The 16,370-nt window shown below is 46.3% G+C and overlaps 2 protein-coding genes and 1 long non-coding RNA gene across 3 annotated transcripts; 2 read left to right on the top strand and 1 right to left on the bottom strand.

Moving 5' to 3' along the window:
- Positions 1 to 400: 400 nt before the first annotated feature.
- Positions 401 to 2,744, top strand: LOC116429890 (uncharacterized). Its single transcript, XM_031983367.2, has 2 exons — positions 401 to 1,503; positions 2,313 to 2,744. Exons 1-2 carry the CDS (start codon positions 472 to 474, stop codon positions 2,622 to 2,624), a joined length of 1,344 nt encoding a protein of 447 aa, XP_031839227.2. The 5' UTR covers positions 401 to 471; the 3' UTR covers positions 2,625 to 2,744.
- A 298-nt stretch (positions 2,745 to 3,042) lies between these two features.
- LOC116429920 (uncharacterized) lies at positions 3,043 to 6,879 on the bottom strand. The gene is made up of 2 exons (XM_031983451.2): positions 6,745 to 6,879; positions 3,043 to 3,880 (listed from the first exon to the last, which is right to left on the bottom strand). The coding sequence occupies exon 2, from the start codon at positions 3,878 to 3,880 to the stop codon at positions 3,206 to 3,208; it is 675 nt and encodes a 224-aa protein (XP_031839311.1). The 5' UTR covers positions 6,745 to 6,879; the 3' UTR covers positions 3,043 to 3,205.
- LOC143176929 (uncharacterized) lies at positions 5,434 to 7,338 on the top strand. The gene is made up of 3 exons (XR_013001484.1): positions 5,434 to 6,166; positions 6,226 to 7,148; positions 7,220 to 7,338. It is a non-coding gene; the product is annotated as an uncharacterized LOC143176929 (long non-coding RNA).
- Positions 7,339 to 16,370: the final 9,032 nt, after the last annotated feature.

Below are 16,370 nucleotides of genomic sequence, written 5' to 3'. Positions count from 1 at the left end.
AAACTGCATGTTTGCGTATATAGATCAGTGTATTCTAGAAATTCCATCAGTCAGAGTCGACTGAAATTGCTACGAGATATTTAGAAACTTCGACATCCGAGAGGAGTTGCGTATTCGTTGCGCGTACGCGTTAATTCCAGAGCATCGCCGTTGCCGGGAGATTAGCGGTTAATTCGAATTGGGGGAGATCAGCGTGCAGCTCGGATTATGCCAGTTACGTCTGAGATGTTCACGAAAAGTGTGTCACAGTACGAGATACTCCTCCGCCCCCACCGGCGACGCTGGTCGCTCGGAATCGCTCGATCTTAATGCGCTTTCTATAATTAGTTATCTTGTTGTGCGTATAGCAACAAAGAGGTCTTGTCGGCCGAGAAATGGTAGATAAGCGGCTGGGTCAAAGATGCATCTCCGCTTTCTAGCTGGTTCATTGGTGTACGCGGTGCTCGAGCGTTCGCAACGATCCGCGGTAGCATGGCGAGAAACGTCTGGCTGTTCTGCGTCCTCTTCTCGTTCGCCGTTCACCTGGCGACGGAGACGTCGGCTTTCGTGCAGTTCGACGGGGACCTGAGCAAATCGAACTCCTCCGACGAGGATCCGCTGAAAGGTTCGAACGAGAGATGCGGATCGGCGATCGGGAAGCCGGCGGACGACGACTGCGAAGGCAAGTCTAGCTCGGAGAAGCCGAAGCTCGTCCGCGTGCCGCTGAGACCTCGACGAACTCGTTCCATCGACTCCTCTGTCAACACGATGAACCAGAACGAAGCAAACGCTCGAGAAAGCAAGCCGGCGAGAAACACGATGACCTCGACGGTGAACCCGACCGAAGCGAGCAACGTCCCGGAGACTCAGCCGAAAAGCACGAAGAAGGGGCACAAGAAGCTGAAGCTGGCGCAGAGCAAGCCCGGCCACAAGAAATCGAAGGGCAAAGGTCGTTCGAGCGACAAGGATCGCGAGGAGGCCGATTCAACGAAGAAGACCAAACGCCATATTGGTGGCTTGTACGGCAAACAGCAAACTGCGGACAATCAGATCGACGCGGATCGAGGGAAGGAATCGAACAACCTGACGTCCATGTTTCACGTAAGAAGGGGAGATGATTATTATGCCAAGAGGAAAGCTGTTATGGACATGTTTCGCAAGCAGAGGCAGCGGATGCAGAACGAGCACGATAAGGCGACGTCCACCATCGCGGTCGGTGTTAGCGAAAACTATCGGAGATCGTCAACGTTGAAAAGTGTGGTTCCTTCGCCGACGACGGAAAGAGCCAGACCGAATTCGACGAAGAAACCAATTATTAGAATGATTACGAAGAGGAAAACCCTGAATGATGATCCTTTTGCGGACCCAGGTGAAGAGTACGAATATTACGACGAGAGTGAGGAACAAATTTCCACCACTCAGTTGCCTTATTCGATTCATAGCACTTCGAATCGTGTTATCACCACTCAGTTGCCTTATACGATTGTTAATGCTCGTGATCATATTACACCGGCACCGACAACGGTAAGCGTTAATTAGACTATGGATTTTTACGAATTTTTCACTGGCTGCGCGTTGCGATACAGGAAGACCGAGAGAATTCGGGATGTCTCAGTTTCAACTTGTTGAACTCGAGAAATCAATTTCATTCGAATTTTGGATTATGCTCGAGATACGTTGAGTTTGAAATTATTCGCGTGATAATATGAGGGGGACAATTGTGAAATGTCCCTGTGGTTTTATTATTAACCCTTTGCACTCGAGAGACGATTAACACTCATCACTGAATTTAATAACAAAATTATAATATGTTGTATAATGCGTCGATATGTGGAATATTGAAACGGAACAGAATTCTTATTAACTTGTACATTTTCTCATTGCTTAGTTTCAAGGAACCTCGTCGATATCTCGTCGGAAACTGTTGAATATATCTAGCGATGAACTTTCGACTGCAAAGGGTGAAACTGTGAAACGAATTATCGGAAATATCCGTGATCGAATTGATTCTGCATTGTATTCCTTTGGTTTTCTGGATGACCAAGATTTTACACTGTTTCACTTTATACTTACACGGTGACCAAGGTTTCATACACGTTTGTTTTCCAAACAATCAAAGTTTTCTATTACATTCTGTTGTTTCTCAGATGACCAAGAATTTATACTATATTTCTTGTTTTTCGGATGACTAAAACTTTACACTATTGCACTCTTTATTTGTACGCTTACCAAGGTTTCACATGTTTTCCAGAAGACCAAGAATTTATTCTGTCGCGTTCTCTGTTCTCCACAGAACTAACGTTTCCTTACTGATCTCTTGTTTGGTTCGCTAGATGGTCAAGAAGGACCGCGTTTACGAATGGGGTTCGTGCGCGGACAACAGCCGCCGCATGTTCTTCCAGAACAACCTGTCCGTCGACGTGAACAAATGGACGGAGGCGGAGACCGACGTAATGGCGTCCATAGGGGAGGACTATTGCGTCGAGTGCGTCCGGATCGAGCTGACCACCGACAGCAAGTCCGAAGTGTCGGTGGTTTTCATGCAAGGTGGCCATGCGAAGCTGAAAATAACAGGACGGGCGAACGAACGGTTGTCATTCGTCGCGCGGTACTTCGCTACCAGGAAAAAGAACGGCCGTTGCTAGTCCACTCGATCGTGTCCACTGAAATGCAACGGATCTTCGTACTTACAATAATAATTCACGTTGCGACCGTCCGCGCCGCTACGACATGTATAAACATGAAATAAAAGTGTACGAATTCAAACAAAATCATTTAACGCTGAAACCACCGAGCAGTAAGACAGATCTGTATATAATTCGTTATCAGAATCTGGCAAGCAGATTTCTCGAGATTCGAAGAGCTTCCTCTTGCTGCACGAATGCAGGGATTTATTTTGAAATTTCGGAAGTATCTTTATCATATTGAGAATCTCGAAATCGATCGCTCTCACTCATCCGGTGGTTCTAGCGTTAAGACATTCCCATTGCCTTCGTCTTATCGAACAAAACAAGTCTCCTCCGAAGCGGCGTGTATCAAAAAGAATTTCCTTTTATTTATACCTCGACAAGATCCTCGACATAGACAAACTCACTATTCTCATAGATCTAAACGATCGCGAACTTCATTTTCCCCGTGGTCGAAACGTCCTCGCACGAAATCAAGATTGAAATCAGTCGAATCTTAAGAATGACACGATACAAGAATTCCCCAGGCGACTCCCTCATCAGGGTTTCTTCGGCACAGATGTCGGCAGGGGTGGCGGCGGCACGTCCGGCACTTTCACCCTCTCCGCCTTCGCCGGGTGCTTTTTCTCCTCGTGATAGCCCGGCAGCAGGTGTCCGGGGTCGCCGTGTTTCGGCGTCGAGGGCGGAATCGGGTCGAGGGTGCCGTAAGGTTGATAATCCACGTAATAAGTGCCCGGGACTAATTGCGGGTTGATCCCGTTGTAAGTGTAGAAATAGGGGTCGTAGTAGAGCGACTGGTAATTAGGGTAGAAGCTCAGAGGCTGCTCTTCGTGTCTGTTCCTCGAAGAAGGCCTCGCTTCTTTCTTTTCTCCGGGCGGCTGCGGCGGTTGCTCTGCTTTAGCGTCGGAAGCCTTCGAAGCTTCTATCGCTGCCGACGGTTCCGCTTGGACGTCAGCTTCGCTGCTCGCCTTCGCGCCTTGGGGTAGCTGCAGCAACTCGGGACCGGACACCTGAGGCGCCACTTGCGTGTAATAAATCGGCGGCACGTAGCCGACCGCCGTTCTATGGATCACCGGCTGTATCACCGGGAACGCTCTCGACGGAGAGAGATTCTGGTTGCTGGTGATCACCGCGTTGTACACCTTCGGCACCCTGAGCAGCCCTGGATCAGCTGCTGCCACGGCGATCGCCGCGAGGAGTATCGACAGCTTCATCTGGAAAATGTTTGAATCGTATAAGAACGGGGAACTGGTAGCTGAAACTTCGAATTAACATTCTTTTTCGTTGATTTAGACGTTCAGCTTCAATGTCAGTAAAATGATTGAAGAACTTAAGAAACGATGGTTTTATAAGCAGGAAACCGAGAAGTGGGGAATATCCGGGTGTTTCTCGCTTTTCAGTGGTTTGCCTATGAAACGGAGGTTCTTCAGAGTATCGAGTGAACTGTATCGAACATGATTGACAGGTTCATTGCCACGGGAACCTTGAGAGCTTGTATCGCTCATTCTTTCGTAGCGAACGCGAGTAGGAACGATATCAACTATTTGACGCCGCGATCCTACTTCACAATATCATCCAATTACTCAGGCTATTAAACCCTTTCATTCGACATCAGTTTTTCGAAAGGTTTGTGACATTTCTTTCAATGCCATTCGACATCGATCATATCGCGATTGCCTCCGAGCAATTCGGAAACGTCGGTCACCGGTGTTCGTGCAGCAATGAACGCTAATATGACTATTCTGTTACACCAAGCGGGAGCTGAGAGTGTAAGAGCTTCTTTACACAATCCCCGCGTATTAAGGAACAATGAAATTCCAATAGGTGGCACGTCGAGCGATTCCCCGGACGCAATTGAATTTTTCCGGGAATTTCCCGCTGCGCGCGAAATCGCGTGTGACAAATTGCTCCCATTCGAGCGGCCAGGAAATTGTTCAAGGTGCGCGGTTGACGCAATAATCACGGTGGCAGAGGTGAAAAGAGCGAGACGGTGCGTCAGATTCGCAATTATGACAGCGCCGAAGCGGATACGGGCCGGCGTCACGTGAACTGTCGTGCCACTCGAGAAATTACGGCGCGGGGTCCTTTATCCGTGCGTGCCGCGGATAAATCCGGCTCGGCCGCGCACGCATCGCTGCGAACGCCGCGAGCTGCTCCTAAATTGACACGCGAAACGGATTCAAAGGTGTACGTACTCCCCACTGTGGACGCTTCGCCCTTTTGCGTGTCGATACTTGGGGCCTGAGAGATAGTCCAGGCCCATCGACAAATTTATGAGCAACGGGACCACCATGACCTGGGTCGCGTACGCCCTCGTCTGAAGAGTTTTCCTTTAGCAAAGCAGTTGAGGAAAAGCAGTTGGTCGCCGTTCCTCGTTAGAGCCACATCGCGTAATTAATATATGTAACCTGACTACCGACTTAGTTTTTATTTTAGTAGCCCTACACCACAGACATCTTCTCGCTTCTCCTGAAGGGGCAAGCGCAAGGTGACAGGGAGCACAGCGTGACGAAGTCGGAGGATGAGTATAACGAGTATAACGATATCCCTCGCCGCTCTTGCCCCTTTAGTTTATAGGAGAAGTGAAAAGATATCGTCTGACAGTAGACGCGACAAGACAATGACGCACGCGCTCCACAATGCGACTATCAATCTCTTCCTACACCTGTAATATACTTATTATCATAGAAAATCTGTCCTTGGCTGGCGCATGCTTGGAAGCCGGAAAAAGTTCCTTCGAAAACAGTTTACTCGGTTGGATATCCGCGACGCCTGTTCACGTTTATCATTGTCGTTTCACGGTAGACTCATAGTCAGACTGAAAAATACATTTACCAACATTCCTGTCGACTTATATTTCAGCTTGCTTGCTACTGAAGCAAATATTCGACAATCTCTCGAGAAATCGTCTATATATCTCGTTTGAATATTTCCGAAGACTTAGAGGCGAGTTGAACTTCGCAGTAGAATCGCGTGAAGCTGCAGGTAAGGGAATCGAAAAGTTGAAGGAAAGCTCGACGACGTGGTATACAATATTCCACGAACGCGAGTGTCGCAAGCGTCGCTAACGAAGAAAGCCCAGCTACGCCGGAGGGACAGTGTGCCAACGAAAACAGAGGACCGACATTTCCTCCGAGGTTCGCGGTACTGCACGCTCTATCCGCGTGTCAACCAGGTGGTCAGCGTCGTGATTTCTGGAAAGGCAGCCGCCACCGTGTACAAGGATCGGGGGCGCGCATACAAAGGAGCCAAGGCAGGATCGTGCACGGAATAATCTCCTCCGTTTCCTTGGTAGGCGTGCGTATATCCGCGGCCGAGCTGTCGCGCCTATGGAAATTCTTCTGTCTCGCGAAGGTTCAACCGGTTCGGATAACAATTGGTTCACAACGAGGCCGGTGAAATGTGGAACGGACCCCGACAAACAGTCGTCCGCGCTGAAAATAGTGGCGCTGTCCGCTCGGGGACAATGATGAACGGACGGAGCAGTCGGGAGGACGAAGGTATTGCGAACGCTGAATTATCGAAAGTGCCCGTGACGTCGATTGTTAACCCTTCGCAGTCGAACGTCTGTTACAGTAACTTCGAGCTTCGATATCTTCGAGGAATTCGAAATGTCGGTGGAAAGAATTTTTACGAGTTTCGACGGGTTCTCGGAAAGGGTTAAGTTCGATCCTTCGATGATTGGACCTATGAATGATTCGACCAGAAACTAAACGCGATGAAATCAGAGCTTATGCATAGCAAACTATCATCGCGAGTGACGCAGACAAAGTTATCTTAAAGATTCATATTCGAGTTACTAAGAAAATGAGAGAGAAGGTTCAATCTCGAGTGATAGTTTTCTAAATGGTTGCAGTCTAGAATACGGATGCAACGGTGAGTGTGAAACGCAGCGTCAACAGCGCTCGCATCCTGTCGCCATGATTCATCTCATTAACATACGGGATCGCGCAATTTCTTCCGTCTCCGAACGCTTGCTTTTAACCCCTTGCTCCTCCTCGGAGAAAAACGCGGCATCGCAGCGTTATCGCGGCTCGCGCACTCGGATTTCGATTGAAATTGGACCGATGACGCTTACCTTTTATTCGATCCGGCCTCCCTCTCCCGATGTACCTTCCCAGTAGAGCAAGGACCGTCGAGAAGCTGACACCAAGTAGCAAGAGAGCTGCATGGGACCGTAGTATATATGGCCCATGGGGTCCCAGGGTTCAAGTCCTGCCTCCCCCACTACGAACGCCACTTGGCGAAAGTACTCGCCGATCGGTACTGTAATGTTCAACTCCCGGCCCGGCTGTACCACCGGTGAACTGCAGAAGGACAGCTGTATTTACCGTGCGCAGGATCGCGCGAGATGCACCGGGAACAACTGGCTGACAGCGGCGAGGACGCGGAATCGCGGTGTCGAAATCGCGATCTTGGAATACGCGAACGTTCCGATCGGCTCGCGATGCAGCCGACGCTCGTTTCAGTGGAATTAAACCTGTAAGTATTCATAGTTTCTACAGAATTCGATTTATTGTTTTCGAGAGGTTTCTGTCGTTGTTTTTTAACAGTTAACGGTTAACGGTGATTATACGAGTGCGTGAATGTATGGGAAGTTGAGAAATTTATTGGGTACGATAACGATGAGATTTCGAGTTTTCCTGGAATCGACAATCCGTTTGGAGAACCGTTAATTCGTACCACGTGGCGATTAGGCAGAAAATGGTTGACTGAAAAAGTCTACGTGATTGAATCTATCGGTTACAAATTGTTCCATGACTTTTAGAATTCTGTGGATGTAGATATAATCCTAGAGAACTAGACCTTCGTGAGATTGAAACGATGGGGATAGACAGCAGGCCCAAAGTGCTAATGCTTCGTGGTCCCAATTTACCATTGACAATGGTTTCATGGATATACGTAATAATCCTTCGAAATATAAAACTACCAGACGTATAGAATTAACTGCGACGCTCCTGAACTTTTAATTGTCCAATGTTTCGATTTACTGAGTACTCCTGTCTCTTGTGTAAGTAACTTGTAACTTGTAAATCGCAGCTTCATTAAGAATGAAGTTATTTTTCCAGCGAACGACCTGGATCCTCTTAAAATATGATAACCCTACGTGGACACTCGGTAAAAATACTGTATCTTTCCTCTCTGCTTATGGGATGTTCTTCTGGCGACAAAAAAGGCACTCTGGAATAAAGGAACAGCGTATTCCTCGGTCGCCGGACCAGCCATAAATCTTGCATAAATTAAAACACCCGAGTCGAACGATACAGCCTCGACTTTTCGACCATTAGGCGGCTCAACCAAAGATAACGAACAGGTATCGATCGATGTCACCAGGAACACGACCGCCGTGTCACGAGAGCTCGGTTCAACAACGAATTGACACATGCTAATCATGTATTCCAGCCGAAAGCGCCATTTACCGGAACTATAATGGCAAAGAAGGGAAAAAAACCGCCCGTCGAACGGACCACTTACGCGCGAAGAAAAATCGGATAATCAGCAGCAAGATCAATGGTGAACGTTCAATGACGCAGCCAAGCTTTACGGCGTGCGATGAAAAATGGATACAGTTGAATAATGCGGGCCAGGTTCGCGCTTAATGGAAAGGCACCCAACGTTCGCGTGCAAATTTCCGTTGAAATTGTGCTGCGAACGGGCGAACACGAATGGAAACGAATGAACGCGATCCATCTTTCGGAAAGGGGTAAAAGAAATGTTATTCCATTTGAATCTGTGTACAGGGTGCCGTAGAAACCGAAGAGGAACACTTAAATACGTCCTTATAGATACGAGAAGTACTTAAAGCGCAACTTAAACATGTAGCTTCGAAGAAAGAATGAATTCTTTTAACGTTCCAGTGATCTGTTATCAACGTATGGAGTTTAATTCGCGCGAAATACCATTGTTCACGAAAACAGAACTACAAATAAGAGAAATAACGCCGTGGAAAGTAGTATAAAACAATTAATATATATAAAAAATGTATGTAAAGTTAGTTTGTTACAGTTCTATGAGAAAGTACGCATCGTCTTCATAAGAAATCGATGGAAAAACCATTCGGATTAAACTCGCATTCCGATGGTACGTGCACACGCGTATATACGTGACTGCGAATAGATCGTTGATTACAATATCAACGAGCATGAGCCAATTCGTGCTTATAATCCCCGTTCACGTCTTTTCTTGGGCGGCTGTTTTATTGTGATAAGATGTTTACGTACAAAACGAGAAACGAGTCCGCGGAGAAGCTCCTCTGGCGCAACGCGCGCGCGCCGTGGCCCGACAAGATGGCGGCTCGGCCCGCGGTAACTTTCCCGGCATTTCGGCTGAACCGCGGTTTTACGAAACCCTCGTCCCGTTATAATTCCGTTTATTCAGCGTTTCGCGCGTGCGACGAGCGTGGCGGAATCTTGGCAACGATCGCGATGGAATTTCACGCGAACGCAGCTTATCAAAGTGTCTCGCAACGCGCGAGCATCGAGAGCCGCTTGGAATTCCGAAGGAAAGCGTCCGGATAATTCTTGATTACACAAATCGGTAGCTGTGAAACGATATTCTTAAGAAATCCGAGGTACACCGTGAATGTACAACAAAAAAGTTACCATATAAGTATTACGAACATTCCCGCTAATTATGCGCCTAATTTAAATACTAGATGGAACGGAGTGAATGGCTACTGGAATGCTAAGGTTGGGTGCTGTTATTACGCTCTAAGCTTTACAGATATTTTTGATTCCGCTTTCTTTACATGAAGACTTTACAAGCTCCTGGTCTAGATGTCTATGCTGTTCCTATTGTAAACTCTAGCTTCGAGACACTACTGACTCAGAGACTCATTTACGACCAGCAACAAGTATTCAGACATTCACGTTCACTCTCTTTGGAGCCGCTTAATTGCTACAGCCAAGAATAAACTAACGCTTTCATACGCAGATTTCTGCAACTCTGAGTAATCGACATTACGACAGCTCGAAGATAACAGTTTCCAGATCGAAGCCGCACAATGAGTACTTCTTGTCTTCAGATCGCAATTACTTAAATACCTAATCGTACCAACGAAACCGGATGATCGTCGCGGTGTATCTCAGAGATTTCGAATCTTCATCATTCTTCATACACTTGGTATTTCAAAAGTCAAGTGTCTTCTCTTGTACGGTCCAATTTCGTACAAAATGCGACCGAACATTTTGACTTCTAACAACGTAATTAATGTATTTGCAATTCTCGTTTTAGTACTTTCAAACTTGTACAGACTGTGTCGTTTAAAATACTGTAGTTGTGTGAAGAAAGATGACTATCAAGATCACAGATCGGTGAGACGTTCGTCATATGGACTCGATGGGAATGTAGCACATCCTTCTGAACAGCAGGAGCGGAAAGTTCGGCAGGAAGATGATAAACAACAGGAACAACGGCGACAGCAGCAGCAGGATACTGGCGTACATCACGAACCACCACACCGACGATATTCCCAGCACTGGGTCCAACATCATGAATGCTGGTCGGTCGAAAGGTCACGAGCGAACAAATCTCGGTTCATCTATATTCCAATGGCGTGTCCCGATTCTTCGAAGTCGGTCTTCAACCTGGATCATCATCCATCCGTTCCTGTCGTCCGACGATCAATCAGTGCCCGCAAACCTGCAAAAACGTGATTCGTTAATTACACGTTCGTTTGCGTTACCTTTGCTATTTTAAACGATTTAACCGTTATTCGCAAAACGCGCGTAAACGGGAGACAGTTGTCTCGATCACAGAATACTTTTGAAGAATAGTCTACGTACAAGTCTCTTCGCGACGATAGAAATGTTCGTAGAATATTCTCAACGAAACAAATGCAAACATGTTCATTGAATCGCAGCAGTAAAGGAGCTACGAGCTTTACATAATGCATTAGACGCATCGTGAGTAGGTATAAAATTCCGTCTAGAACAAATGTCACGGACATTTTTCCATTTCCGAATGGAGAACAACTGCGATCGTGGTTAGAACAATGACTCTGCTGTGTGCAGGTCAACATTGCCCTCCGAAGACAATGGACGCGGCACAATAGATTACAGTAATGCCAGGTCGAACCTTGGAACTTATCTGCATATTATTATCCACGCAATAGTTATATACTCACAAGGTATATTAGACATTAACCGATAAAAAGACAAGCTCTATCTGAAGGTACTTCAATAAAATCATCCATTCACAGCGCTCGAATCATAATATTATTGCAAACAACGCATCAACAAACGAGTTTTCCTTGAACAATGGCAATCCCGGTAATCTCGTTGTCAAATGGAAAGCCGACGAACAGGATTTGCGCAATCGGTAACGCCGCTAGGCGAAATAACAACCGAGAAGCCACCATTTCACGATTATGCCACCGAAATTGAGGGACTCGAGACTTCAACCGTCAACCTTCTAATTTTCTCCCGCGGCGTAACAACGTTTCGTGCTCGCCGCCGGTTTCAAGGATACTTCTTTGCCCGTTGCATCACAAACGGCGACTTCGGCTGAGAAAGGTGAACCAGTCTTCCGTACAGCACGCGGTATAATCGTCGTGATATTGCGCAGCGAGCCGCGTCCCGTTGTTTTCCAGGTAGCCGTCGGTTTTCGAGCGACGAGAATCAGAATAATGGAACACGCAACGCTCGGTACGTAAGGGCAATACACGCGGCACCGTCGAGACACTTACCGGTAACTCGGTTGCGCAATTCGATTCGTCTTGTAACGATTGCGCAATCGGGAATCGCGCCGTGTTCTCTCTATAAATTTCAAACGGAGTGTCTGTTACGAGCCGCCGCCAATTTCGCGGACTTCCGTCCTTGATCGTCTCTAGAAATCAAGCCGAGAGAAGTCGAGAAAGTTACGCGCTCCAAAAATTTCGAGTACTTCGTTCTTAATTTATACGCTGTTTCACTTTCCCCCGCGAAAAAGGAAGAATTGTCGGATGTACCGTTGCCTCTGCGCGTTCTTTTTTTTCTATTAATAGCGAACATTTGAACGGTTCCGGGGATCGCAGCGAATTTTCCGAGAAGTTTGACGGACAACCGTTCGGCCAACACCCTCTAAAAATAGGGAAGAGTTTATTAGAAGCTATAATTACATCCACGTCGTACAAATACCGAGCGTGATAGGTGAACGAACACTTCTGGCGGCCGACTATACGCTGGCGCGGCAGAGCTCTTGGTATATAAAGTGTCGGAGCTATTTATAGGGTCGCTAATAAACGTAAAATATTATGAGACGCTAGCCGAGTACTTACAGGTTCCGAGTGGAGGATGGTAATACCAATATCTGAGTCGCTCAGAAGCTATTCCGTTAAGTTGATTTTTCGATACTTCCTGATTTTTGCAGATTTCAATCGAATAAACGATATTCTTTTCAGTTATTCAAGCATTCACTCGTCTCTTCGTTCGTTCCAGGTCGTAAAGTCCTTCGTTTATACCTTCTAAATATGTTGCGTAATCATTTGAGAAGCCGAAACATTAATTTTCTCGATTTTTCCTGGATTAGCTTCCGAGCGACTCGTTGCTTCGTTTAAAAAAGTACGAGTGTTCGAAAACAGTCGAACTCGAAATACTATAGAGTATTTAGAGTAATCGGAAGATATTCCCGAATGATCGGAGGAAACATTTTCCGGCCTACAGAGTCTAGAGAGAACTCTGTTTATGAGAGCAACACGAAGATTCCTAAATTTAGAGTCCAACGTTCAAGGAAACCGTCTAAAAGCATGCGTCGTCGTCCTTGTGCAGATCAGACCGACTGTGTTAAGACAGGGAGACCGGTCGAACGAGCTGCAGGAGCCACGCGAGAAAAAACACCTAGCGGAAAGAGATAGGCGGGCCGAACGCGATAGCGACGGTCACTCGTTGAAAATTAAGCCAGGTGTTCGTTTGAAGGTGCACACGCACCGACAAGACACTCCTGACAGCGACTAATCACGACGTATGTAAATGCGTTTAAGATTGCGGGCAACAAGCTCGATTCACTTACGGTAGTACTTAAGGAACTGACCGATTTTTCTGCACTTATGAGAAACTTATAAAATGTCTAAAGTGTAGCACCTTTTGCAATTCTTGTTGGGAGAAACCATCTCTTATCGTAATACTGCTCCAATTAATGTAGACTAAGGGGAATCGGATCAGTTCGGATTCAACAACGAGAAATAAACGGTTGAAACTTAGAGTCAATATAGTTTTTCATAGATCTCTCATTGATAGACGTTCAGCTTCGATATCGTTAGAGAGAATTATTAAAAGACCTCAAACCTGCGTGTTGTAAGCGAAAAACTGAGAAGTGAGAAATATCCGATTCATCCAAAATCCCGGAGTGAATTGGATGTTTCTCACTCTTCAGTTTTTATGTATCGAGTAATTGTAACTTCTTATAATTGCAAGTCTTCATTCTAACTACGAGTGTTCGCAGTAATTGCGACTCCTCGTAATGATTGCGACTGTTCAAAGTAATTGCAACTCTTTTGCAACCGGCTGTCAGGAAAAATGTCACACATTACTTGCTACTGTATCTGCACCTTAACGAACACGCCCGCTCGCCTACGACACGGCGCAGCACGCGTGCATCGCGTTCAGCTGCACGCTGACCACGATCACGCCGCGGAAAGTGAAATTTCCACGATTGCGTAACCGTGGCATAATACTATTATCCAGCGTTGATGTTATACCTATACGATTACGGGGTGTACGGCCTTTAATGAAACTCCGCGAGAGGAAACACACGCGAGTACTACCGATCGTGTTACCATTTCTCTAGCTTTTTTCATCCTCTGCGTATCCTGTACCGAAAGCTTCATGTAAATCTATTACTACCAGCATCAGGCAACGCCGCTGGAATTAAGAAGTAAATCGAAAACGAGTATTTCAATTTCAAACGTGAAACAATGCGATTCGTTCCGCAACTTTGTCCTATGTCCGAGCGACCACCGGAGTTGTGCAAAAACAGATGTTTCAGTTGGTTGGAATCTACTCGTTATTTAAACTATAAATTTCACTTGAACGTACTACCTTTTGTATTAAACAAAATGCGAGGCAGCACCATATCGCTAATTATTAAATAATTCCGTTGAGAACTTATCGTTTCGAATTCTAATGCGTGCAACGCGAAGTTTACGAGTACTTAAACGTGATTAATCGATTATATTTCCATATAAATTCACCGAAGAAATTCCCTGTGCAATTACGTCGAGTCTAAAGATCTTTGATATTAAAATCTACATTACATAACCCTCGCCGTTTACGCGCGTAGTAGTATTTTTACTGTATGAACTAACTGCCGACGCACGATCGCCGCGAGAAATACTTCAAGTATCCGTTTAGCACTGAATCAAGACGTCATTACAATCCACTCTCACTTATTACGTCGACGGTGGATTGTCTATAGCTCGGTCGGTTCATCTGAGCGTACTAGTAATACAGCTCTCCGCTGTATCGTAATATAAACTCGGTAGAATCGGGACGCAGACCCGTTCTCTTCGTTTATGTCGCGCGTCACCTTACGTGGGTGTAACAAAATGGCGGCCGGCCACTGGCCGCGCGGGATTGATAATTCTGCTGAACGATTAAGACCGCGCGGTATCAATTCGACCAGCGTTTCTAGGTCAAAGTGAAAGATTGCCCGCAACTCGGCGAACGAGCGAGATTTTCGATCCATTCTCCGATACCGCGTCGTCCTTGGCCCGGAAAAAATTCACGGGGTGGGCGCGCGCGCGCGCGCGATGAAAGCAAAATGAAGTTTACTTCGGCTTGTTGCGCCTGCCATTCGCTTTGAAACGAGAAACTCTGGATCATCGAGTGCCTTTATCGATTCGGAAGATCGTTAGAATTGTTAGACAGCAGATTATTTAATTATAATTCGATAAAAAGTATTTTGTTGAAAGAAATGAGCTTTCCTTGCGAAAATTACTTTGCCGTTGGACATCGAAAGGGATATTACAAGAAGAGCCCAATCATACGGTTGCCCACCGATTGAAAATAAGGATACAACGATGTATACCATTGTTTCTACCACTAATTTCATGGAACGCATCAGTTCGACGCATATTGAGTGTTGCAACCATTGCTCAGTAATAATTCACATCGATTTCGATCACTGTAATAGAACCATAGAAAGTAATTGTCTATCCTTGAACTAATATCAGAGATCTAAACGAGAGAACATCAAATTGAATCGAATGAACCTGGAATTAAACGAGTCGCTAGATTCTTCTCAATTTCAATGGAATAACACTCTTTTCATTTACTAAACGAAAACATTAACTTTTCTTCGTTCGTTCTAAGCCACAAAGCCCTTCTTCGCAGCTTCTCAATATGTTGTGCAATCGTTTCACAGTCGAAAACATTCGTCCCCTCAATTTCCCTGTTCTGTAATTATCCACGTTAACTTCTACTCAAATGTACAATTCAAAACAGATTGGTAGAAACCTCTTCGATCGTTTCCGAGACGTGGAACAGAAGATTCTATCGTATTCCATACGCAGCAGACAGTACTCTGCGAAAAGTCCCTGCGACAGTCACATTGACAGCGTCGATACACTTTCCAGGTGTCGAGAAACAGGCTAGCCAACGCGAACGCCGGAGTTCGATGCGAAACGCGGTTGTCCCATCGGCCATGCCTACCTTTCCGTGATCCGGCGCGGTCCACATCACAGAAGAAACGTGAACGGCTCGGCGCACCGGCACACCGGGGCTCGATCGAGCGAGATTCAGAGCCGGGCCGCACTGCGAACGCGAACGGGCCGGATTCTGTGCGCGATTTCCACGAATGCGCGGTAGATCGGCGCGTGGTGGTCGTTTCTGGTGTGCGTCCAGTCGCTTTCCGCGGACTGAACGCGCGCGGCGAGCTCCCATGCTTCTTCGATGCCCCGGGTATCTACTTTCCCTTTCTTTCGGCGCTTCGGAGCCGCGTTACGTCGGTTGAGTCACCCGGTAAACGTCGCGCGGCGATCCCTGCGGCCCCTACGTCGCACAGTTAGGACAACACCCCTGAAATTCGACTATTAGCGTAACGAAAATTCAAGGTTGCCCATCAGTCGCTAAGTGGTTCATGTACGCAATGATTTTTAGTGAAAAATCCGAATTTTCTGCGACCAATTCCGTTTCTCTGTTTATATAACGTTTTAATCGAAAATTCAAGGCTACCGATCGGTCGGTAAGTGGTTCATGTACGCGATGATTTTTAGTGGAAAATCCGAATTTTCTATTCCGTTTCTCTGTTTATATAACGTTTTAATCGAAAATTCAAGGCTACCGATCGGTCGGTAAGTGGTTCATGTACGCGATGAATTTTAATGAAAAATCCGAATTTTCTATTCCGTTTCTCTGTTTGTATAACGTTTTAATCGAAATGTCCATTGTCATTGGAAACATTCCGTATCTCCGTAATGCAGACAAAGGTATAACCACCATATGGGTAGCTCTATAGCTTAGAATTTTTGTCTGAGGCATTTCGCTGTATCATTCGTGTCTCTTCAGTCATTAAACTGAGGTGCGTAGACGTTCGAGCCTCGCCTACTTTGACAACGAAGTGTAGCGCAGGTCAGGTCATAGATTGACTGCGTCGAGTTTAATGGCCCCCATACACGGCACGTGATGGGTTTGAGTCTTCCAATGTTTCATGATAGATGTTTCTCTGTGTATGCACTTAACCCTTTGCACTCCGAGGTTTTGTTGCATTTTGTCCTCGATATCTCTGGAT

The sequence above is a fragment of the Nomia melanderi genome, chromosome 2 (assembly GCF_051020985.1).
Source record: "Nomia melanderi isolate GNS246 chromosome 2, iyNomMela1, whole genome shotgun sequence".
In the NCBI taxonomy this organism is placed as follows: domain Eukaryota; kingdom Metazoa; phylum Arthropoda; class Insecta; order Hymenoptera; family Halictidae; genus Nomia; species Nomia melanderi.
The sequence above is the reverse complement of the archived record's forward strand: the minus strand, read 5'-3'. Positions and strand labels throughout refer to the sequence as shown.

What these genes read in the sequence shown, in the direction of transcription:
- LOC116429890 (XM_031983367.2), top strand. Translation starts at nt 472, where the DNA reads ATGGCGAGAAACGTCTGGCTGTTCTGCGTCCTCTTCTCGTTCGCCGTT. An exon ending in TTACACCGGCACCGACAACG is followed by an intron (nt 1,504 to 2,312) that starts GTAAGCGTTAAT and finishes TTGGTTCGCTAG; the next exon opens with ATGGTCAAGAAGGACCGCGT.
- LOC116429920 (XM_031983451.2), bottom strand. Translation starts at nt 3,880, where the DNA reads ATGAAGCTGTCGATACTCCTCGCGGCGATCGCCGTGGCAGCAGCTGAT.